At 42.1% G+C, this 20,546-nt stretch overlaps 1 protein-coding gene across 1 annotated transcript in view; it reads left to right on the forward strand.

Moving 5' to 3' along the window:
* ADGRD2 (adhesion G protein-coupled receptor D2) overlaps positions 1-20,546 on the forward strand; it is a 288,081-nt gene that overhangs the window by 251,877 nt on the left and 15,658 nt on the right. The window contains exon 24 of the mRNA XM_078784001.1: positions 5,735-5,951. Within this exon, the coding sequence (XP_078640127.1) occupies positions 5,735-5,951 (217 nt within the window). The remainder of the gene's footprint in view (positions 1-5,734; positions 5,952-20,546) is intronic.

Raw genomic sequence — 20,546 nt, forward strand, 5'->3', positions numbered from 1 at the left:
CTGCCTCATCATCTGCTTTTGTTCGAGAGACGCGCTACGAGGATCCTTCAACCGCCTGCATGCTATCATCGCGGGACGTGCTGTGACCGAGGAGAGCCGGACGGGGCCATTCCTGGACGACCAAGTCGGCGCATTTGGCCTGAACATCATCATGCCTGCAATCCCCTGTGTAAGTGTGAACGGGCCCGAGTCTGGGTTTTGGAATAAGACTGCTTAAGTTCTGCTCTGTGTCTCTGCTTCTACCGATCATTGTACATAATATTGCGAATACTAATTAAACCTGTGTTCTTCCTTCCATTCGATTGTTCTTGTGATTTCCATCATTGACTAAGCGTGGTACGAGTAAAACCGCTCTAATCGAGGTCCAATATCAACGGTGACTGCACGGACCACGTGGTATGCAATCCACTCGGTGTACTCAAATTACACGTGGCTTGTGCGAGGTTTGGTTCCCCGCTTCCGTGGCGGCGCAGGTATTTAGGTACGAGGGAGAATTGGTCCCGAATCCCTAACTTGCGTTTGCCCGGGAGAGGCGTTTCAAGTCTCTCAGTTACGCCAAACCCAGAAAGAACAAGGGGCTTAATCCCCCCTTGGTAAGGGTAAGAAGGGCGGCACAAAACCGTAACTATATATATATATATATATATATATATATATATACAGGGATTTAAAAAGATCTCCAAACAATTTGAAATCAATCATTCGACTGTCCGGAAGGTCATCTACAAGTGGAGAAGAATCCAAACAACTGCCAACTTGTTCAGGCCAGGCCGCCCCAGCAAGTTCAGCCTGAGAGCGCAAGATGCTGAAAGAAGTCTAAGAACCCCAGAATGTCATCACGGGACCTACTGGTAGCTCTTGCCACTGTTGATGTCAAAGTGCACGAGTCTACCATTAGAAAGAGGCTGCACAAATTTGATCTACATGGGAGGTGTGCCAGGAGGAAACCTTTGCTGTCCAGAAAGACCATCAGGGCAGGACTAAAGTTTGCCAATGAACACCTCGGCAAAGACCAGCACTTCTGGAACAATGTGCTCTGGACAGATGAGTCAAAGGTAGAGCTATTTGGCCAAAGTACCAGAAGACATGTTTGGCGAAAACCAAAGACAGCATTTGACCACAAGAACCTGATACCAACTGTAAAGCATGGTGGTGGAAATATTATGGTTTGGGGCAGCTTTGCTGCATCACGGCCTGAGCAGCTCACCATCATAGAATCCACGATGAATTCTTCATTGTACCAGAGGGTGCTTAAGGATAATGTGAGGCCATCTGTCAGCAAGTTCAAGCTCAACCGAAGGTGGACCTTGCAACGACAATGACCCTAAACATACAAGTAAATCCACCAAGGAATGGCTGAAAAGAAAGAAATGGAGGGTTCTGGAATGGCCAAGTCAAAGCACGGATCTAAATCCCATCGAGATGTTGTGGGGGGATTTGAAACGAGCTGTGCATACAAGAAACCCCTCAAACATCGCACAGCTGAAAGAATTCTGCATGGAGGAGTGGGCAAACATTTCTCCCAGTCGATGTCAGAGACTGGTAGACAGTTATAAGAAACGCCGACTTGAGGTTGTTTCTGCCAAAGCGGGCAATACCACCTATTGGAGCCAAGGGTGTACTTACTTTTTCCACATGCGAAATTTGCATTTATGTTTATTTAAATTATACAATGGACCACAAAATGTAAATGTTTCATGATATTTGTTATGTTATATTACCTTTTTCTATCAATATTGTTGAAATGAAGATCAAATAGCTGCATGTTGAAATATGTTGAAAAAGTCCAAATTTACATGGGGTGTACTTACTTTTTTTTTTTCTTTTTTTTTCTTTTTTTTTGTATACAGAATCGAGGCTCGTGAAAGAGCTAACATTTATCACACAAACAAATCAAACAGGCAAACAAAATATATAAAAAGAGGGAGCGGTAGACAAGATGGGGAGAGAAGGGGAAGCACACAAACACAACATTTGAGAGCAGGGACATCGGGAGATGTGTGGGAGGGAGAGGGCTTGGGGGGAGGAGGCGTGGGAAAGGGGGGGGGGGGGGGGTGGGAGAAGTATAAAACACAAGGACACCAAGGACTTCCAGGAAAGAAGTTGGTATTTCAAAAAAGTGGATTTGGGGTGAAATTAGCGGGGGTAGAAAAGATCAAGGTTTTGTATGGGGGAAGATAAGAGATGGTGGTGAACAGCTGTTTTAAAGACCTGGAGGGAGGAGTGGGATTGAAGAGAGTGAGGGAGTTTGTTCCAGAGGTGGGAGAAAAGAGGAATGAAGGAGTGAAGGTGAGCAGAGTGTCTTGATTTTGGCAGTTTAACCATAAGAGGGTTGCAGGCAGATCTCGTGCGACCTGTCGGAATATTTGGGGGACAGAGCCCAGAGAGAGCTGGGGGGGCAAGGCCGGAGAGGATTCGGCAGAAGACGGAAAGACGGAAAGTTCACCACCATCTCTTATCTTCCCCCATCCATAACCTTGATCTTTTCTACCCCCACTAATTCACCCCAGATCCACCTTGTTTGAAATTCCAACTTATTTCCTGGAAATCCTGGCAGTGTCCATATGTTTATACCTCTCCCACCCCCCCCCCCCCTTCACATGCCTCCCCCCCTTCACATGCCTCCCCCCTTCACATGCCTCCCCCCCAAAGCCCTCTCCCTCCCACAGATCTCTCGATGTCTCCATGTCTCTCGGTCCCTGCTCTCAAATGTTGTGTTTGTGTCCTTCCCCCTCTCTCCCCATCTTGTCTACCGCTCCCGATGTTATTTGTTTTATGTGTCTGTTTGTCTTTCTGTGTGATTAATTTTCGCTCTTTCACGAGCCTCGATCTTGTATACAAAAAAAAAAAAAAAAAAAAAAAAAAAAACCTGCCTGCGGTGAGTGAGTGAAAGGCCCTTGGAGGTAGCTTCATCGCGGGAGATTCCAATGATTCTGAACGCTTTGGTTTCAACAGCGTGAAGACGAGCTAGGTGTGAGGCAGGAGCACCGGCCCAGAGGGGGGAACAGTATTCCATTGAGCTGCGGATGAAAGCCTTGTATGTGGTGAGGAGCTCAGGTGTGCCAAGGAAGGACTTCGCACGACGGAGGATGCCCAGTCGGCGACTGGCTTTGGAGGCCAGATTTGAAATGTGGTTTTCCCAGGAAAGATCATGGCAGATAGTGAGACCCAAAAGCTTGAGTGGCAGAACTTCTTGGAGAGGATTATTCAGAAAGTAGATGGGAGGGTTGTCCAGTCGGTCTTTTCGGAGTGACATCGTAAGAGTGTGAGATTTGTCAGGATTGAAAGACATGTTCCACTTGTTTGCCCAGTCTGTGATTTTGTCCATTTTCTTTTCTTTTCTTCTTCTTTCTTTCTTTTGTTCTTTTGTTCGAAGGCTTCATTACTTCTGCCGCCAAAGGTGGATGGAGGTTATGTTTTCACCCCTGTCTGTCAGTTTGTGAACAAAATATCTCAAAAAGTTGTGGACGGATTCGGACGAAATTTGGCAGAGATGTAGCGTATGTCACAAGAACAAAATGATTCGATTTTGGTGAAGATCCGGATTCGGATCCGGCTACGATAATATAATTTTTCAGTGATTCTTCAACATTGGGAGATAGGGCCAAAAACGATACATAGCAGGATATCTCAAAAAGTTGAGGGCGGATTTGGACGAAACATGGTGGACCGGTTGGGTGTGTGACAAGGACGAATCGATTCGATTTTGGTGAAGATCTCAATATGGATTCAGATATGAGGATTTTTTTTGATTTTTTAAAGTGATTCTTCACCATTGAGTGACATGGCCAACCAGGTGGAGGCATGCTCTCGACTGAGTGTCGTTCTAGTTTTGTTTTCTGTAAACATAGAGATGATGTGCTTTACCAACAAGCTATAATTTGGTCTCATCTGTCCACAGGACATTCTCCCAGAAGGATTTTGGCTTGTTCAGGTGTGTTTTGGCAAACGCCAGTCGGGCTTTCTTATGTCTCTCTCTCCCAGCAGTGGGGTCCTCCTGGGTCTCCTGCCATAGAACCCCCTTTCATTGAGTTGGTGATGGATGGTGCGAGTTGAAAGTGTCGTACCTTGTGTCAATAGGTCAGCTTGAATCTGTTTGGCAGTTGATCGAGGCGCTTTCCCCACCATTCGAACAATCCTTGCTGCAATCTTTGATCAAGTTCTCTCTTGCAGCCACATCCAGGGAGGTTGGCTACAGTGCCTTGGGCCTTAAACTTGCTGATAACATTGCGTACCATGGACACAGGAACATCAAAGTCTCTGGAGATGGACTTGTAGCCTTGAGATGATCCATGCTTGGCTACAATCTTGTCTGATCTCCTCAGACAATTATCTGGTTTTCTTTCTTTTCTTCATGCTCATTGCGGTACACACAGTTTTGTTTTTTTTTGTTTTTTTGTTTTTTCACATGACTGTATATATATAGTTTGTTAATTGAACAAACAATGACTCAACGTTTCGATTAACAACATGTGACAAAGCCACACGCCTCCGTTAATCTTCCTCAAGAGTTCTAGATTGATTCACTTTGAGTCACTTGATCACTTATGTCAATGTGATATTTCAGTTTTTTGCTTTTTAATAAATTTGCAAAACTTTCTAAAATCCTGTTTTCTCTTTGTCATTATGGGGTATTGAGTGTAGATTGATGAGGGGAAAATGAATTTAAACGATTTCAGCATAAGGCTGCAACATAACAAAATGTGAAAAAAGTGAAGGGGTCTGAATACTTTCTGAATGCACTGTATATATATATATATATATATATATATATATATATATATATATATATATATATATATATATATATATATATATATATATATATATATATATATACAGTGTGTGTGTGTGTGTGTGTGTGTGCACGTGCCATGCGATGCAGCACTGAATGATTATATATATATATTTATCTAGTGTTGAGCACCTTGAGATTCGATAGTCGTCAAGAAAACTCAGAAAATGTGGGGTCAGGGTGCAAGGGGGCAGAGGTTATGGCAAACATGGTGTACGTTTTAAAGTGGATTCTGGGGAGTGAAAAAGAAAAAAACAACATGGTGGAGATTGTGCGATTGTTTTGTCTGAAGCCAAATTAGGAGAACACAAATGGCGCACAGGTTTAATCCCTCAGCACGTATTTCTTTTCTAAATACATAACTCCTTTCACTCAGATATTTTTATTCATAGGAAAAGTATTTTTATTTTGGTTTCAGGTAAATCTTCACAACTGGGGCATGATTTTCTATATAGCACCACGTTAAGTGTATAATATGTGTTCAACATGTTCTCAGAACAGGATAACCGATACTCACACTTGCCCGAAACAGGCCAAGGGTTTGTTTTTTGTTTTTGTTTTTTTTGGCAATCATTGGACTGTTGTGTGTCTCATTCTTACAAAGTTTGAAATGCCTCATGTAAGTCGCATGACCTTTTGTAACTGTAGGTTCCCTTTCTAATGCAGCTATGTTAGTACCATGCTACATCGGGTGCTTTATTCCTCTTTACGGTATTTTATTCCACAATTACGCAACTTGTTCGAGAGATTAGCATTCTGTTTTTAACGAGAACATTCGGGGAAAGTCCAGCAAGGGGCGCAATCTTCTTATAAAATCAAAGAGCTGTGTTCCTGACACTTGGTGTAAACCGTTTCATTTTTCTGAATTCACCCTTTGTGTCCTTTCTTTGAATGACACGTCTCTAACTGTCGACCCCCGTTCCCTTCTTCCGCTCCAAGAACTGCGCCGCAAGTTCTCGGCCATCCAGCTCTCTCACCAGTTCCCGAGTCCCATCCGGCACAGAATCCCAAGTTACAGGACCCACCGGGTTGACCCTAAACGAGCGAGGACAAGAGGAGAACGTGTACACAGAACTAACCTGTGAACTACCCGGCCCACTTAATCATCAGCCCCAAATGGAGATCGATTCTATGTCCACAGAGTCCTCCATAGCACGTGGGTTCACCTCATACCTGCCATGATGTGATCTTAGTCTTTCATCTACTTAGAATCTGCATCGCATTTCAATTTCCTCTCTGTAATATTACTGAGAAATATTTATTTTTATACAAGGAATGACGTCACTTGATGAAGGATGTTTGCTCCAATATGCTTATTTCTTGTCCGCATTTGCATGCTTCTGCGGAATGTTTGCGCTGTTATCAGAGTAAGGTAACAAAGAAAATAGGGTCTTTGTGGCATGAATACCAACAATTTGTCTTTCTGGATATATATATATATGTGTGTTTGTATATGTATGTGTATATGTATGTGTATGTGCGTGTGTGTCTATATATATATATATATATATATATATATATATATATATATATATATATATATATATATATATATATATATATATATATACATACTAGCTTGGCTCGGCTCGCTAGGTCCGTTACTAAGGAACGGGCTTATTTTACCTGAGTATAATGACTACCTGAGTTGCTGTGTTGTCATGATTTACAATCATAATACAAACAATTATTTTGCACAAATGTATTTGTTGTGTTTGTGATATTACATTTTTATCGACAATTTAGGTTGAAGATTTCGGTTGAATGTTTTTTTTCCAAGAAAGAACCCCTCAGCACACACATAGGGGGGGGGGGGGGGGGGGGTAGGTGCAGACTGGAAGTTTGGGACGATCATACCTCACCACCACGTAATTCAAAACAACTCACCACCACGTAATTCAAAACACCTCACCACCAAGTAATTCAAAACAACTCACCACCACGTAATTCAAAACACCTCACCACCAAGTAATTCAAAACACCTCACCACCCCGTAATTCAAAACACCTCACCACCACGTAATTCAAAACACCTCACCACCACGTAATTCAAAACACCTCACCACCAAGTAATTCAAAACACCTCACCACCACGTAATTCAAAACACCTCACCACCACGTAATTCAAAACACCTCACCACCAAGTAATTCAAAACACCTCACCACCACGTAATTCAAAACACCTCACCACCACGTAATTCAAAACACCTCACCACCAAGTAATTCAAAACACCTCACCACCCCATAATTCAAAACACCTCACCACCACATAATTCAAAACACCTCACCACCAAGTAATTCAAAACACCTCACCACCACGTAATTCAAAACACCTCACCACCACGTAATTCAAAACACCTCACCACCAAGTAATTCAAAACACCTCACCACCACGTAATTCAAAACACCTCACCACCAAGTAATTCAAAACACCTCACCACCCCGTAATTCAAAACACCTCACCACCACGTAATTCAAAACACCTCACCACCACGTAATTCAAAACACCTCACCACCAAGTAATTCAAAACACCTCACCACCCCGTAATTCAAAACACCTCACCACCACGTAATTCAAAACACCTCACCACCACGTAATTCAAAACACCTCACCACCAAGTAATTCAAAACACCTCACCACCCCGTAATTCAAAACACCTCACCACCACGTAATTCAAAACACCTCACCACCAAGTAATTCAAAACACCTCACCACCAAGTAATTCAAAACACCTCACCACCACGTAATTCAAAACACCTCACCACCACGTAATTCAAAACACCTCACCACCAAGTAATTCAAAACACCTCACCACCACGTAATTCAAAACACCTCACCACCACGTAATTCAAAACACCTCACCACCAAGTAATTCAAAACACCTCACCACCACGTAATTCAAAACACCTCACCACCAAGTAATTCAAAACACCTCACCACCACGTAATTCAAAACACCTCACCACCACGTAATTCAAAACACCTCACCACCACGTAATTCAAAACACCTCACCACCACGTAATTCAAAACACCTCACCACCAAGTAATTCAAAACACCTCACCACCACGTAATTCAAAACACCTCACCATCACGTAATTCAAAACACCTCACCACCAAGTAATTCAAAACACCTCACCACCCCATAATTCAAAACACCTCACCACCACGTAATTCAAAACACCTCACCACCAAGTAATTCAAAACACCTCACCACCAAGTAATTCAAAACACCTCACCACCACGTAATTCAAAACACCTCACCACCACGTAATTCAAAACACCTCACCACCACGTAATTCAAAACACCTCACCACCACGTAATTCAAAACACCTCACCACTACGTAATTCAAAACACCTCACCACCACGTAATTCAAAACACCTCACCACCAAGTAATTCAAAACACCTCACCACCCCGTAATTCAAAACACCTCACCACCACGTAATTCAAAACACCTCACCACCAAGTAATTCAAAACACCTCACCACCAAGTAATTCAAAACACCTCACCACCACGTAATTCAAAACACCTCACCACCACGTAATTCAAAACACCTCACCACCACGTAATTCAAAACACCTCACCACCAAGTAATTCAGAACACCTCACCACCACGTAATTCAAAACACCTCACCACCACGTAATTCAAAACACCTCACCACCAAGTAATTCAAAACACCTCACCACCACGTAATTCAAAACACCTCACCACCAAGTAATTCAAAACACCTCACCACCAAATAATTCAAAACACCTCACCACCACGTAATTCAAAATACCTCATCACCAAGTAATTCAAAACACCTAACCACCACGTAATTCAAAATACCTCACCACCAAGTAATTCAAAACACCTCACAGCCATAAAACACATAATAAAAACACCTCACCACCACGAAATTAAAAACACCTCACCACCACGAAATTGAAAACACCTCACAGCCATAAAACACGTAATAAAAACACCTCACCACCACGAAATTGAAAACACCTCACAGCCATAAAACACGTAATAAAAACACCTCACCACCACGAATTTGAAAACACCTCACAGCCATAAAACACGAAATAAAAACACCTCACAGCCATAAAACACGTAATAAAAACACCTCACCACCACGAAATAAAATACACCTCACAGCCATAAAACACGTAATAAAAACACCTCACCACCACGAAATTAAAAACACTTCACAGCCATAAGACACGTAATAAAAACACCTCACCACCACGAAATTAAAAACACCTCACAGCCATAAAACACGAAATAAAAACACCTCACCACCACGAAATTAAAAACACCTCACAGCCATAAAACACGAAATAAAAACACCTCACCACCACAAAATTAAAAACACCTCACAGCCATAAAACACGTAATAAAAACACCTCACAGCCATAAAACACGAAATAAAAACACCTCACCACCACAAAATTAAAAACACCTCACAGCCATAAGACACGTAATAAAAACACCTCACAGCCATAAAACACGTAATAAAAACACCTCACAGCCACGAAATTAAAAACACCTCACCACCACGTCATTTAAAAACACCTCACCACCACGTCATTTAAAAACACCTCACCACCAAGTATTTCAAAACACCTCACCACCACGTAATTCAAAACACCTCATCACCACATAATTAAAAACACCTCACCACCACGTAATTATAAATACCTCACCACCACGTAATTCAAAACACCTCACCACCATGTGATTTAAAAACACCTCACCACCATGTGATTTAAAAACACCTCACCACCATGTGATTTTAAAACACCTCACCACCATGTGATTTAAAAACACCACACCACCACGTCATTTAAAAACACCTCACCACCACATAATTCAAAATACCTCACTACCACGTGATTCAAAACCACCACCACGTTATTAAAAACACCACAACCACGGAAACAAAAGTTTGAGGGAGTCGTTAAGTGACAACACAGACACTGCCCAGATGTGTAGATATATAGATAAATGACTGTACCCGAGTTGCCGTTTTGTCATGGTTTACACCAATCATAATTCAAACAATTATTTTGCACAAATGTATCTGTAATATACGTGATATCACGTTTTATAAACAATTGAAGTTGAAAACTTAAGTTGAAAAAAATTTTTTACCCCCAAAAAAATTCCCCCCAAAAAATAATAATAATAATCGAAAATTTTTCACAAAAAAATTCCCTTAGGACATACCGACGGGAGAGATATGTGCATACCATAAGTTTGGTACGATTTCACAAAAGTTTGAGAAAGTAGTTCAGTGACAAGACAAGACATGACAACACAACACAGGACAGGACAGACACTTCACAGATATATATATAGATATACGTATATACACACTGTATACATGTGTAAGTAGTAAAGTGTTTTTCTACCAGTGACGAAATCAAAACAAGTTCTATATGAAGGTAAATATGGGTTTTCCTACAAGGAACTTAAATGCAGGAGGAGGTTATTAGGCCCATCAAGTCTGCTCAATGGTTGCTTGGCCATGCTCTACCTCATTTAAATGCTGAACATCAAGCAAGGAAGCAGCCCATACCATTTTTAAGTCATTGTATGACTTGGCCATGGTAGGGTTAAAACCACCGACATCCCAGACTCAGAGTGGATTGCTCGAAACATTTTACACAACTAGGCAACACATCATAAGAATGAGGGAACAGAATGAGACCACCAATGAACGTCGTGATCCTCTTCCCCTCCCCCATGTGTGACCCACTCCCCCGTGTGTGACCCACTCCCCCGTGTGTGACCCATTCCCCCGTGTGTGACCCACTCCCCCGTGTGTGACCCACTCCCCCGTGTGTGACCCACTCCCCCGTGTGTGACCCACTCCCCCGTGTGTGACCCACTCCCCCGTGTGTGACCCACTCTCCCGTGTGTGACCCACTCCCCTGTGTGTGACCCACTGCCATGTGTGTGATCCACTGCCATGTGTGTGATCCACTGCCATGTGTGTGATATACTGCCATGTGTGTGATCCACTGCCATGTGTGTGACCCACTGCCATGTGTGTGACCCACTGCCATGTGTGTGACCCACTCCCATGTGTGTGACCCACTTGCATGTGTGTGACTCACTCCCATGTGTGTGACCCACTCCCCCGTGTGTGACTCACTACCCCGTGTGTGACTCACTCCCCTGTGTGTGACCCTCTCCCCATGTGTGACCCACTCCCCCATGTATGACCCACTTCCCTGTGTGTTTCCCACTCCCCGCCATGTGTGACCCACCCCCCATGTGACCCATTCCCCAGTGTGTGACTCATTCCCCGTGTGTGACCCCCCCCCCCCCCCCGTGTGTGACCCACCCTTCCGTGTGTGACCCACCCCTTAGTGTGTGACCCACTCCCCCGTGTGTGGCCCACTTCCCCGTATGTGACCCCCCCCCCCCCGTGTTTTACCCACTCCCCGTGTGTGACCCACACTTCCGTGTGTGACCAACACTCCCGTGTGTGACCCACGCTCCCGTGTGTGACCCACTCACCCATGTGTGACCCACTCCCCTGTGTATGACCCACTCACCTGTGTGTGACCCACTCACCTGTGTGTGACCCACTCCTCTGTGTGTGACCCACACCCCTGTGAGTGATCCTCTCCCCGGTGCAGTGTGCGTGATGTGGGAGGGATGGGGGTGGGGAGGGAGAGGATTTGAGTTTTTGAAGTCACATTTTACATGAGATGTAATTACACATTTCAAACTGTATTTCCCATGTGCGCATTCACATGTTATCAGAAATAAATACATTGTGTAGATTCCATCATTTGTGGATCTGATAAATTGCCAGTAACCATTTTGTAAAACTGAATGTGCAGCATCTAAATGAAGATGTCCAGATGTCACACACGCCCATGCCCGTGGAATTCCCACGGGTGACCCCACTAGTAATACATATATTATACATATATACACTGCCAGTTAAAAGTTGAGGTATACCCAACATAATGTGTTTAATTTGCAAAATAAACATAATATGTGAACAGAACTCTTATCAAAGATATACCTGCTTATCTACTGATAATAGATTGTGCTTCAATGCAACTTTCTTGTGCAAAACATAGGTTTAAAGCAATTTTTGGAAATAGGACGAAAAGTGCAACACAAAATCTAAACTGAAAGGCAAAGTTAATGTTGTTAACGCTTCATCTCAGGAGCAAAAACAGTTTACAAATACTCTGCTCTGTGTATGTCCTAAGGCTATTTATTTTGAAGAAAAAAAAATTCAACTTAAATCCTCAACTTCAATTGTTTATAAAATGTAATATCATGTATATTACAAAGACATTTGTGCAAAATAATTGTTTGTATTGTGATTGGTGTAAACCATGACAAAACAATAACTCAGGTATAGTGATCTATCTATCTATCTACATATCTGGGCAGTGTCTGTGTTGTGACTGAACTACTCCCTCAAACTTTTGTTTCCGTGGTTGTGAAGTGTTATTAATAACATGGTGGTGAGGTGTTTTGAATCACGTGGTGGTGAGGTGTTTTGAATCACGTGGTGGTGAGGTGTTTTTAAATCATATGGTGATGAGGTGTTTTGATTCATTTGGTGATGAGGTGTTTTGAATTACATGTTGCTGAGTTGTTTTGAATTACATGTTGCTGAGGTGTTTTGAATTACATGTTGCTGAGGTGTTTTGAATTACATGTTGCTGAGGTGTTTTGAATTACATGTTGCTGAGGTGTTTTGAATTACATGTTGCTGAGGTGTTTTGAATTACATGTTGCTGAGGTGTTTTTAAATGACGTGGTGGTGAGGTGTTTTTAAATCACATGGTGGTGAGGTGTTTTTAAATCACATGGTGGTGAGGTGTTTTGAATTAATTGGTGGTGAGGTGTTTTGAATTATGTGGTGGTGACGTGTTTTTAATTACGTAGTCGTGAGGTGTTTTGAATTATGTGGTGGTGAGGAGTTTTTAATTACGTGGTGATGAGTTTTTAATAACGTGGTGCTGAGGAGTTTTTAATTATGTGGTGGTGAGGTGTTTTTAATTACGTGGTGGTGAGGTGTTTTTAATTACGTGGTGGTCAGTTGTTTTTAATTACGTGGTGGTGAGGTGTTTTTAATTATGTGGTGGTGAGGTGTTTTTAATTACATGGTGGTGAGGTGTAATCGTCCCAAACTTCCAGTCTGCACCTACCCCTCCCGTATGTATGTGCTGAGGGGTTCTTTTTTATTTTTTATATATTTTTTAAAACCTAATTTGCTTGTAAAAATGTAATATCACAAACATTACAAGTAAATTTGTGCAAAGTAATTGTTTGTATTATGATTGGTGTCAATCATGACAACACAGAAACTCAAGTACAGTCATTATCCTCAGTTAAAACAAGCCCGTTTCTCTGTGCGCGAGCCGAGCCAAGCTAGTATATATTTACAGACTTGGCATTTAATATGGAATGTTTTTTTTGTGGGGGTGAACTTACTTTTCAAGATGACTTAGAACCAAAAGCTCATTGGAATTATGTTGAAATTATTCTAGATTTTGTTAATGTGACCTTTAAAAGAAACAAAAACCACATTTGACATTTCGAAGCAAATAAATTGATCCTTGAAAGTTATGGCGTCAGGAAGGGCATCCGGCCATAAAAACATTGCCTCAAACAGGGAACCGTGATTGTCATGGGGCCCGCAAGGCTAACCCCCGCTCTAGCGGGGAAAAATGGCCTCAAAACGATCATTCATTCATTCATTCTTGAAAGTGATGTAAACTGATATCGAACGCAATTCACGGACAGTACTGTGTTAAACCTCTGTACGTTTTCCAGAAGTATCTCTTTATTTTGCACATTAGCCAAAAAAAATTTCAACAAAAACAAAAGCTAAATTATGACTGGGATTACGGACAGTAAAATTACAGTTCAGTACTTCGTGCAACCCCCACGAGCATTCAGGAGAGCACGTACACGTCGAGGCATGCTGTTCACGAGATTTGCCAAGGTTTGGACAGGAATCGATTGCCATGCAGTGACAATAGTCTGCTGCAATTCACGCACAGAGGTAGGCTGCTTGTCCAAGTTGTCGATTTGACGCATTAATTCTGCCCACAAGTTCTCTATCGGATTCATATCCGGGGACATGGCAGGCCACTCCATATGCTCCACACCACGGTCAGCAAGAAAGTGTTGGATCATGCGAGCACGATGAGGCCGTGCATTGTCATCTTGGAAGACAAAGTTTCCTCGAAAGGCTGCACGAGCAAATGGAAGCAATGTTTCTTCCAGAATGACCCTGTACTTGAACTGGTTCAGGTTTCCATTCAGAACAACCAGGTCAGTTTTGCCCCCTGCATGAAAAGCCACCCAAGCGGTCACCCCACCACCTCCAGCTTGGACTCTTGGCACTATACGATCTTCGTTGTGGGCTTCATGCACTTGTCTGCGCACTCGGACGCGGCCATCTTGACGATAGACCAGAAATCTAGACTCGTCACTGAAGGTCACATGATTCCAGTGTCCTGGCTGCCATTGACGGTGCTCTCTGGCCCACTGCAATCGGTGCTGGCTGTGTTGTCTGGTCAGGCGTGGCTTTCTCAGGGGCCTCCTGGCACGATAGCCTGCTTGAACCAGTCGTTGGTTGACTAGCCTTCTGGATACAGGCACATTTGTCAGTTGCTGCCACTCAGCCCTAAGCCGATTAGCTGACTTGGTACGGCCATTGCAGACTAACCGGTGCAGCTGGCGATCATCTCTCCTTGGGGTTCTGCGTGGACGTCCTCGCCTCGGTATTGGAGTAGGGACACCCCTCTGAGCATTTCGTTTCAGGATCTTTGACACTTGACATTGGGTGATGCCATACTGCCGAGTAATAGCACGCTGTTTCATGCCAGAATTTCGTAAAGCCACCACTCCATGACAAACAGCATTGTCAAGTTGACGGACCATCTCCAGAGGAAGCGGCAATAATTTTTGTAGACGTGCAGCAGTTGTTTTCTACTAATACAGAATGCAACAACCCTTATATACCCGATTGTGAAGCAATCGTCAAATGTACCTGTCCTTACATTTTGTCACGCCACCTGTGATATAATCCTGTTATTGACTTCTTGCTGCGAAAGACAATCAGTGACATGGTTCTTTCAACAAAGACATCACCGAAGAGTAAAAGAAACTCACCAGATTGATATACTGAGTTCAGAAAGTAAACCCAAGTCAAGAAAAAAAAAAAAATCCTTATTAAATGCCAAGTCTGTATGTATATATATATTGTTACGGAATCCAACGTCGGCCTTCCCTACTTACAAAGGGGGGATTAATCCCCTCGCTTATGACTGACCGACGTGGTCCCTGTGGCTGTATAGCGACCTCCGGAAAGGCCGGTGGCACAGCCCCGTTCATACCGCGGACAGATGTTAATTGCCGAGCGGTTTTAAGCAACCGCGGCATGAACTATTAACCATGACTAGACCCGATTCCTGAACGTTGGCCAAATCATGCCACAGGTATTCAATTTGGAAAAGACAAAGACGACGGATGGGAAGAAGAGGAAGACAGAAGTAGGAAATACGAATATAATTTATTACTACTATTTACAACCAAAAGAAACCAAGGAAGAAGGAAGGATAATAAAATAATGCAGAAAGAGGGATGGACCAGAAGGACACAGTGAAACTCTAGCTTCACTAAACAGGCTTAACTTATACCCCAGGACAAGACAAAAGACAGACTACAAGCACACTTACACGGGGGATGATGGCAGGAATGGTTTGGGACGGCAGAGAAGGGGAGGAAGGCACGGAGCTGACTGGAGCTTGATCCCGCACGGGACGTCGGGCTGGACCTCGACAGCCACCGATGCCACCGATCCTGGTTCCCGCGGGGTAACGGGTCAGAGCTGCCTGGTGGAGCCAACCTGCTGGTGGAGCCAAGCTGCTGGTGGGGGGTCTGGCGTGACGGGTTCTCTCTCTCTCTCTTGAACTTAATGGTTCGCTCTCTTTGCCGTATATCTCCCCTCTCCCTCTCAAAGGCTTCCGCCCGTGCTTATATCTCGCCTCCCGCGATCAAGCTGCCGGCCTCCAGGACACGCCCATTGGTGAGGTCGCCTCGGCCCTGATTGGTCGCGAGGGCTCACCGATCCCGCCCTTAGAGGAGGCGTTGGCAAGGCCACGCCTTGTTCCCGGCGCTGGGCCGACTCCTCCCACCTTCGGCTCCGAGATGACCTCGTGGCTAATGGAGTCTTGCAGCGAAAACAACCACAACCCACAGCTGCAGCAGAATGCAGCGAACCGCCCGATGCAGTTGGCATGACAAAAGGGGAATGTGCAGGGAATCTACCTTGTCTGAATTCGGTGCAATGGAGTGTCAATTAATGGAAGACACAGCCTTAATCTAATACACACAATAAGGAGATAACTACTGAACAGGGAGATCTATGATTTGGCTACGTGATTGTATATGACCTAACTAAGGGACGCCCTTTGACCTTCATACACAACAACTGGAGGAAGGAGGGTGATATTTTACAACACAAAAAAAACACCATTCTCAAATTCATAACAATATTATATATATATATATATATATATATATATATATATATATATATATATATATATATATATATATATATATATATATATATATATATATATACATGTATATATATATATATATATATATATATATATATATATATATATATATATATATATATATACATACATATACATGTTCTTCCTCGTTGACCAAAACATGATGCTTTCATTTCCTGTCCTTGTCTGCACCTACTCAAAACAGGCCCTGAAAGCTCAAAAAGATAATTAATTTAATTACCTTCCTCCCTCCCCTCATCCCCCACAACAGCAGCAGATTTAAGTCTGTGTTTCAGATTAACCTGTACCGTTTTAGACTTATCTGTCTGCATGCCTTGATGCAGAATTGCACCAAAAGTGGTTCCATCAAGGCTTCGTTTTGCAAATTAACTATCATCCGGTAAACAAGTCTGCTTCACCGGGACGGCGTATAAAACTCATATCACCTAGATATAGGATAACATAGTGGAGAAAATATAGAATGTTATCTTCATCGTCATTTGTTTATCTTTCCACAGCTTTATCAAATTCTGCTTTTGCTTTTCTTCCATATCTAGTTCAGTAAATACATCATTGTATTATCTGGTGACTACAGGATAGAACTAGAACGGCACTCGGTAGAGCACATACCTCCGCCAGACTGAACAGATCACGTTGTGTATCCCACTCATGGGCCAGATCTGCATCCGGACCCAAACCAAAATCGAATCGGCTTGTTCTTCTCACCTCCCCAATTCGTCCACCTAGTTTTGTCATAATCCCTCCGCAACGTTTTGAGATATTCTGGTATCTGTCGTTTTTGGCCCTATTTCTCAATGTTGAATAATCACATTTCATTTAAAAAAATTTAAAATCTGGATCTTGACCAAAATCGGACCAGTTCATCCTTCTTACACATCCTACTTGTCCACCAAGTTTCATCTAAATCCGTACATAACCTTTTGAGATATCCTGCTCACAAACAGACAAACAGGGGTGAAAACACAACTTACACCACCGCTGGTGGAGGTAAAAATTGTGTTTTTCATTTTTGGTTGCAGCACTGTTACTCTTCTTAAAGTTTATGATGGAATTGGAAGAAAAGCTCAAAATGTAAAATTTGTCATTGCTTGCACCTCCACTTGAAGGAGAGTTTGTTGATTTGAATCTCATAGAATATGGCTCAAAGTCACATCCTGTGTTTTGACGTCTCAATCCAAGAAGTCAGATGTTTCCACGAGAGCGACCGTTGGGAAACATTTGCCGTTCTGCGATACGCTCACATTATCATCACTTCAGTGTATCACCACTTGCAGGAGATTCTCACAAGTAGTACATAGTGTACCTCCAAGTCTGTGGCTTTATCTCCTCGGCCAAAAAGGCTTGAGTGGTTATCATGCTTACCACCGAGTCAAAAAAATTGCATTAAAAATTCCCTACTGATCTGTCCAGTGATTTGTGTCCCTGATTCCCACAGCTCATTTCCTATTTTTTTTTACTTGTCTCACTTACCATTGTGCTCTCTCTCTCTCTCTGCCTTACGTGAAGTGGTCCGTCTTTAAACAAAGACTTAAGATGTGTCCAAGACTGATGGTTAAATGCACGCTTACTACCCTTACTACCACTTTAATGGTTGTTGTTTTTGGTAATCTTAAAGGGTGATCTCTTTCTTAATCTTCTGGTTGCTGTACATATTATGCCCCCTGTCTTCCTTACTCGACATTCAATTCCTCTTTTTCGGTGGGTGTTCATAAAGTTTTACAAATGAGATACTCAGAACAATTCAAGACACGCCAACATTTTCTTTTTAAATATAAGTGCATGTGCTTCGTTTTTTTTGTTTTTTTTAACGTAGCATTTTTCACTGTATGTACCTACCTTATATATATTATATATTGACATGTCATTGACTTATGTAAGTATCTCGTTCAGAACTTTTTGAACGCTCCTCACATGAGATGCTTCTCCGAGCCTTTATTGATGCAGGAAGGGTGTATTACATCAATATTATTAACATTATCATCATGTACCATTACAACATTATTACCATTATTCTTATTACCATTATTTTCATTTTTATCATAATAATGTTTATCATTATCATTATGTATTAGAATTTGTGGCATTATCATAACCATTATCATTGCAATAGTATGTAACTAATAGTATGATGAGATATATGGAGTGTGACGAGTGCTCCTCCCGATCTTCACGCATGCGTGTATATATATATATATATATATATATATATATATATATATATATATATATATATCTATATATATATATATATCTATATATATATATATATCTATATATATATATATATCTATATATATATATATCTATATATATATATATATATATATATATATATATATATATATATATCTATATATATATATATATATCTATATATATATATATATATATATATATATATATATATATACATATATATATATATACATATATATATATATATATATATATCTATATATATATATATATCTATATATATATATATATATCTATATATATATATATATATATATATATATATATATATATATATATATATATATATATATATATATATATATATATATATATATATATACATATATATATATATACATATATATATATATTGTTACGGATCTCAGAGTATGGCGCTCCCCTTACCGAGGTGGGGGGGGGGGGGGTTAATCCCCTCGTCTATTAAACTGGCCGTCTCCGGTCCTGGAGCTATGACGTCACTTCCGGTCAGCGCTGAATAGGGTGGTAGGCCAATTGTTCCTATTACCTAATTACCAGCGCCTTCCGGTAAGCGAGGAAATGAACCCCGCCCGAGCCGCGGCTGTAATGGACACGCCAGCGAAGCGAGCCACGACTCAGGCCGTTAACAAAAGGACTAAACCCGACTATAGCGGTTGGCCAAATCGTGCCACAGGTACTCAATGGGGAAAAGACTAAAGCGACCCGGATGAGAGGAACCAAAGAATAAGAAGGGTAAAGGAAGAACAAATATGATTTATTACTATCTAAAAGAGGAAATGAAAGAAGGGAATATACAAGGAGAGGAAACAAAAGAACATAGGGCAACCTTAGACACTCTTATATAACACGCCCATGACAATACAAACAGACTCACACAAAAGGTAGCTGGTAGGGGAGGAAGGTCCAGGCAGATGGTTCCAGGTGAGGGGATGGTCCAGGCTCCGTGTCCACGGGTGAAGGACGGCTGGCAGCTTGATGTCGTTGGCGCGCGACCGGACCTTACAAATGCAAGGGGCTGGGATGAATGAACGTATAGCGTACCAGACGCTCTCAAAACCACGGCAGTTCGTATTGACAACGATCGTCCCAAACGATCCTCTGCGCAATGTTCTTATGTTTGCCGCCTCTGCACTGTTCTCTCGCCTCTGCCGATGTCGTTCATCTCCCTCGGTCTCTCCCGAATCCTCTCCGTGAAAAGGCTTTGCGCTCCCACTTTTATTGGAAGCCTCGCGTATCAAGCCGCGTCCGCTTTGCTCCGCCTACCCGTGAACACGCCTCGGCCCAGATTGGTCACAATGGTTCGTTCGTACCTCCCCTCGTGACGCGTCGATGGGGCCACACCTATGTTCCGGGCCGCTCCTCCCTTTTTCTCCCACTCTGACCGCGTGCGTAATGACGGCTTGGGGCCAGCAAACAAACCAAAAAGGCAGCGAACGCTGCAATACGGCTACTGGCACTTTGGAGAGAGCGAGAGATTGGGGATAATTGAAGGGGCCTATCTTATTTGATTAATACAACACAGATTCAACTTTTGGAAACAGATCCTTACCTGAAACACATATTAATGAAATAACTAAAGAAGAATCTACAGTGTCCGATGTGTTGTACATGGGCCTAACTAAGGTGCAACCTTTACAAAGGGGGATATTTACAAGAATTATTATTATACAAAGTGAAGGTTCTAAAAACCATAACTATATATATATATATATATATATATATATATATATATATATATATATATATATATATATATATATATATACACTGTATATATATATATAGTGATCCAGAAACCCTGGGCACATTATGAAGAACGATACCTGCAACAAACAACTAAGTTTATTATTGTTATTTGGTGCAAAACAAAACATGATTACTCATAAATGGATGTGACACAGGCATCACGTGATACGCAACACGGTGA

The sequence above is a fragment of the Myxine glutinosa genome, chromosome 8, assembly GCF_964187855.1.
Source record: "Myxine glutinosa chromosome 8, kmMyxGlut1.1, whole genome shotgun sequence".
Taxonomy (NCBI): domain Eukaryota; kingdom Metazoa; phylum Chordata; class Myxini; order Myxiniformes; family Myxinidae; genus Myxine; species Myxine glutinosa.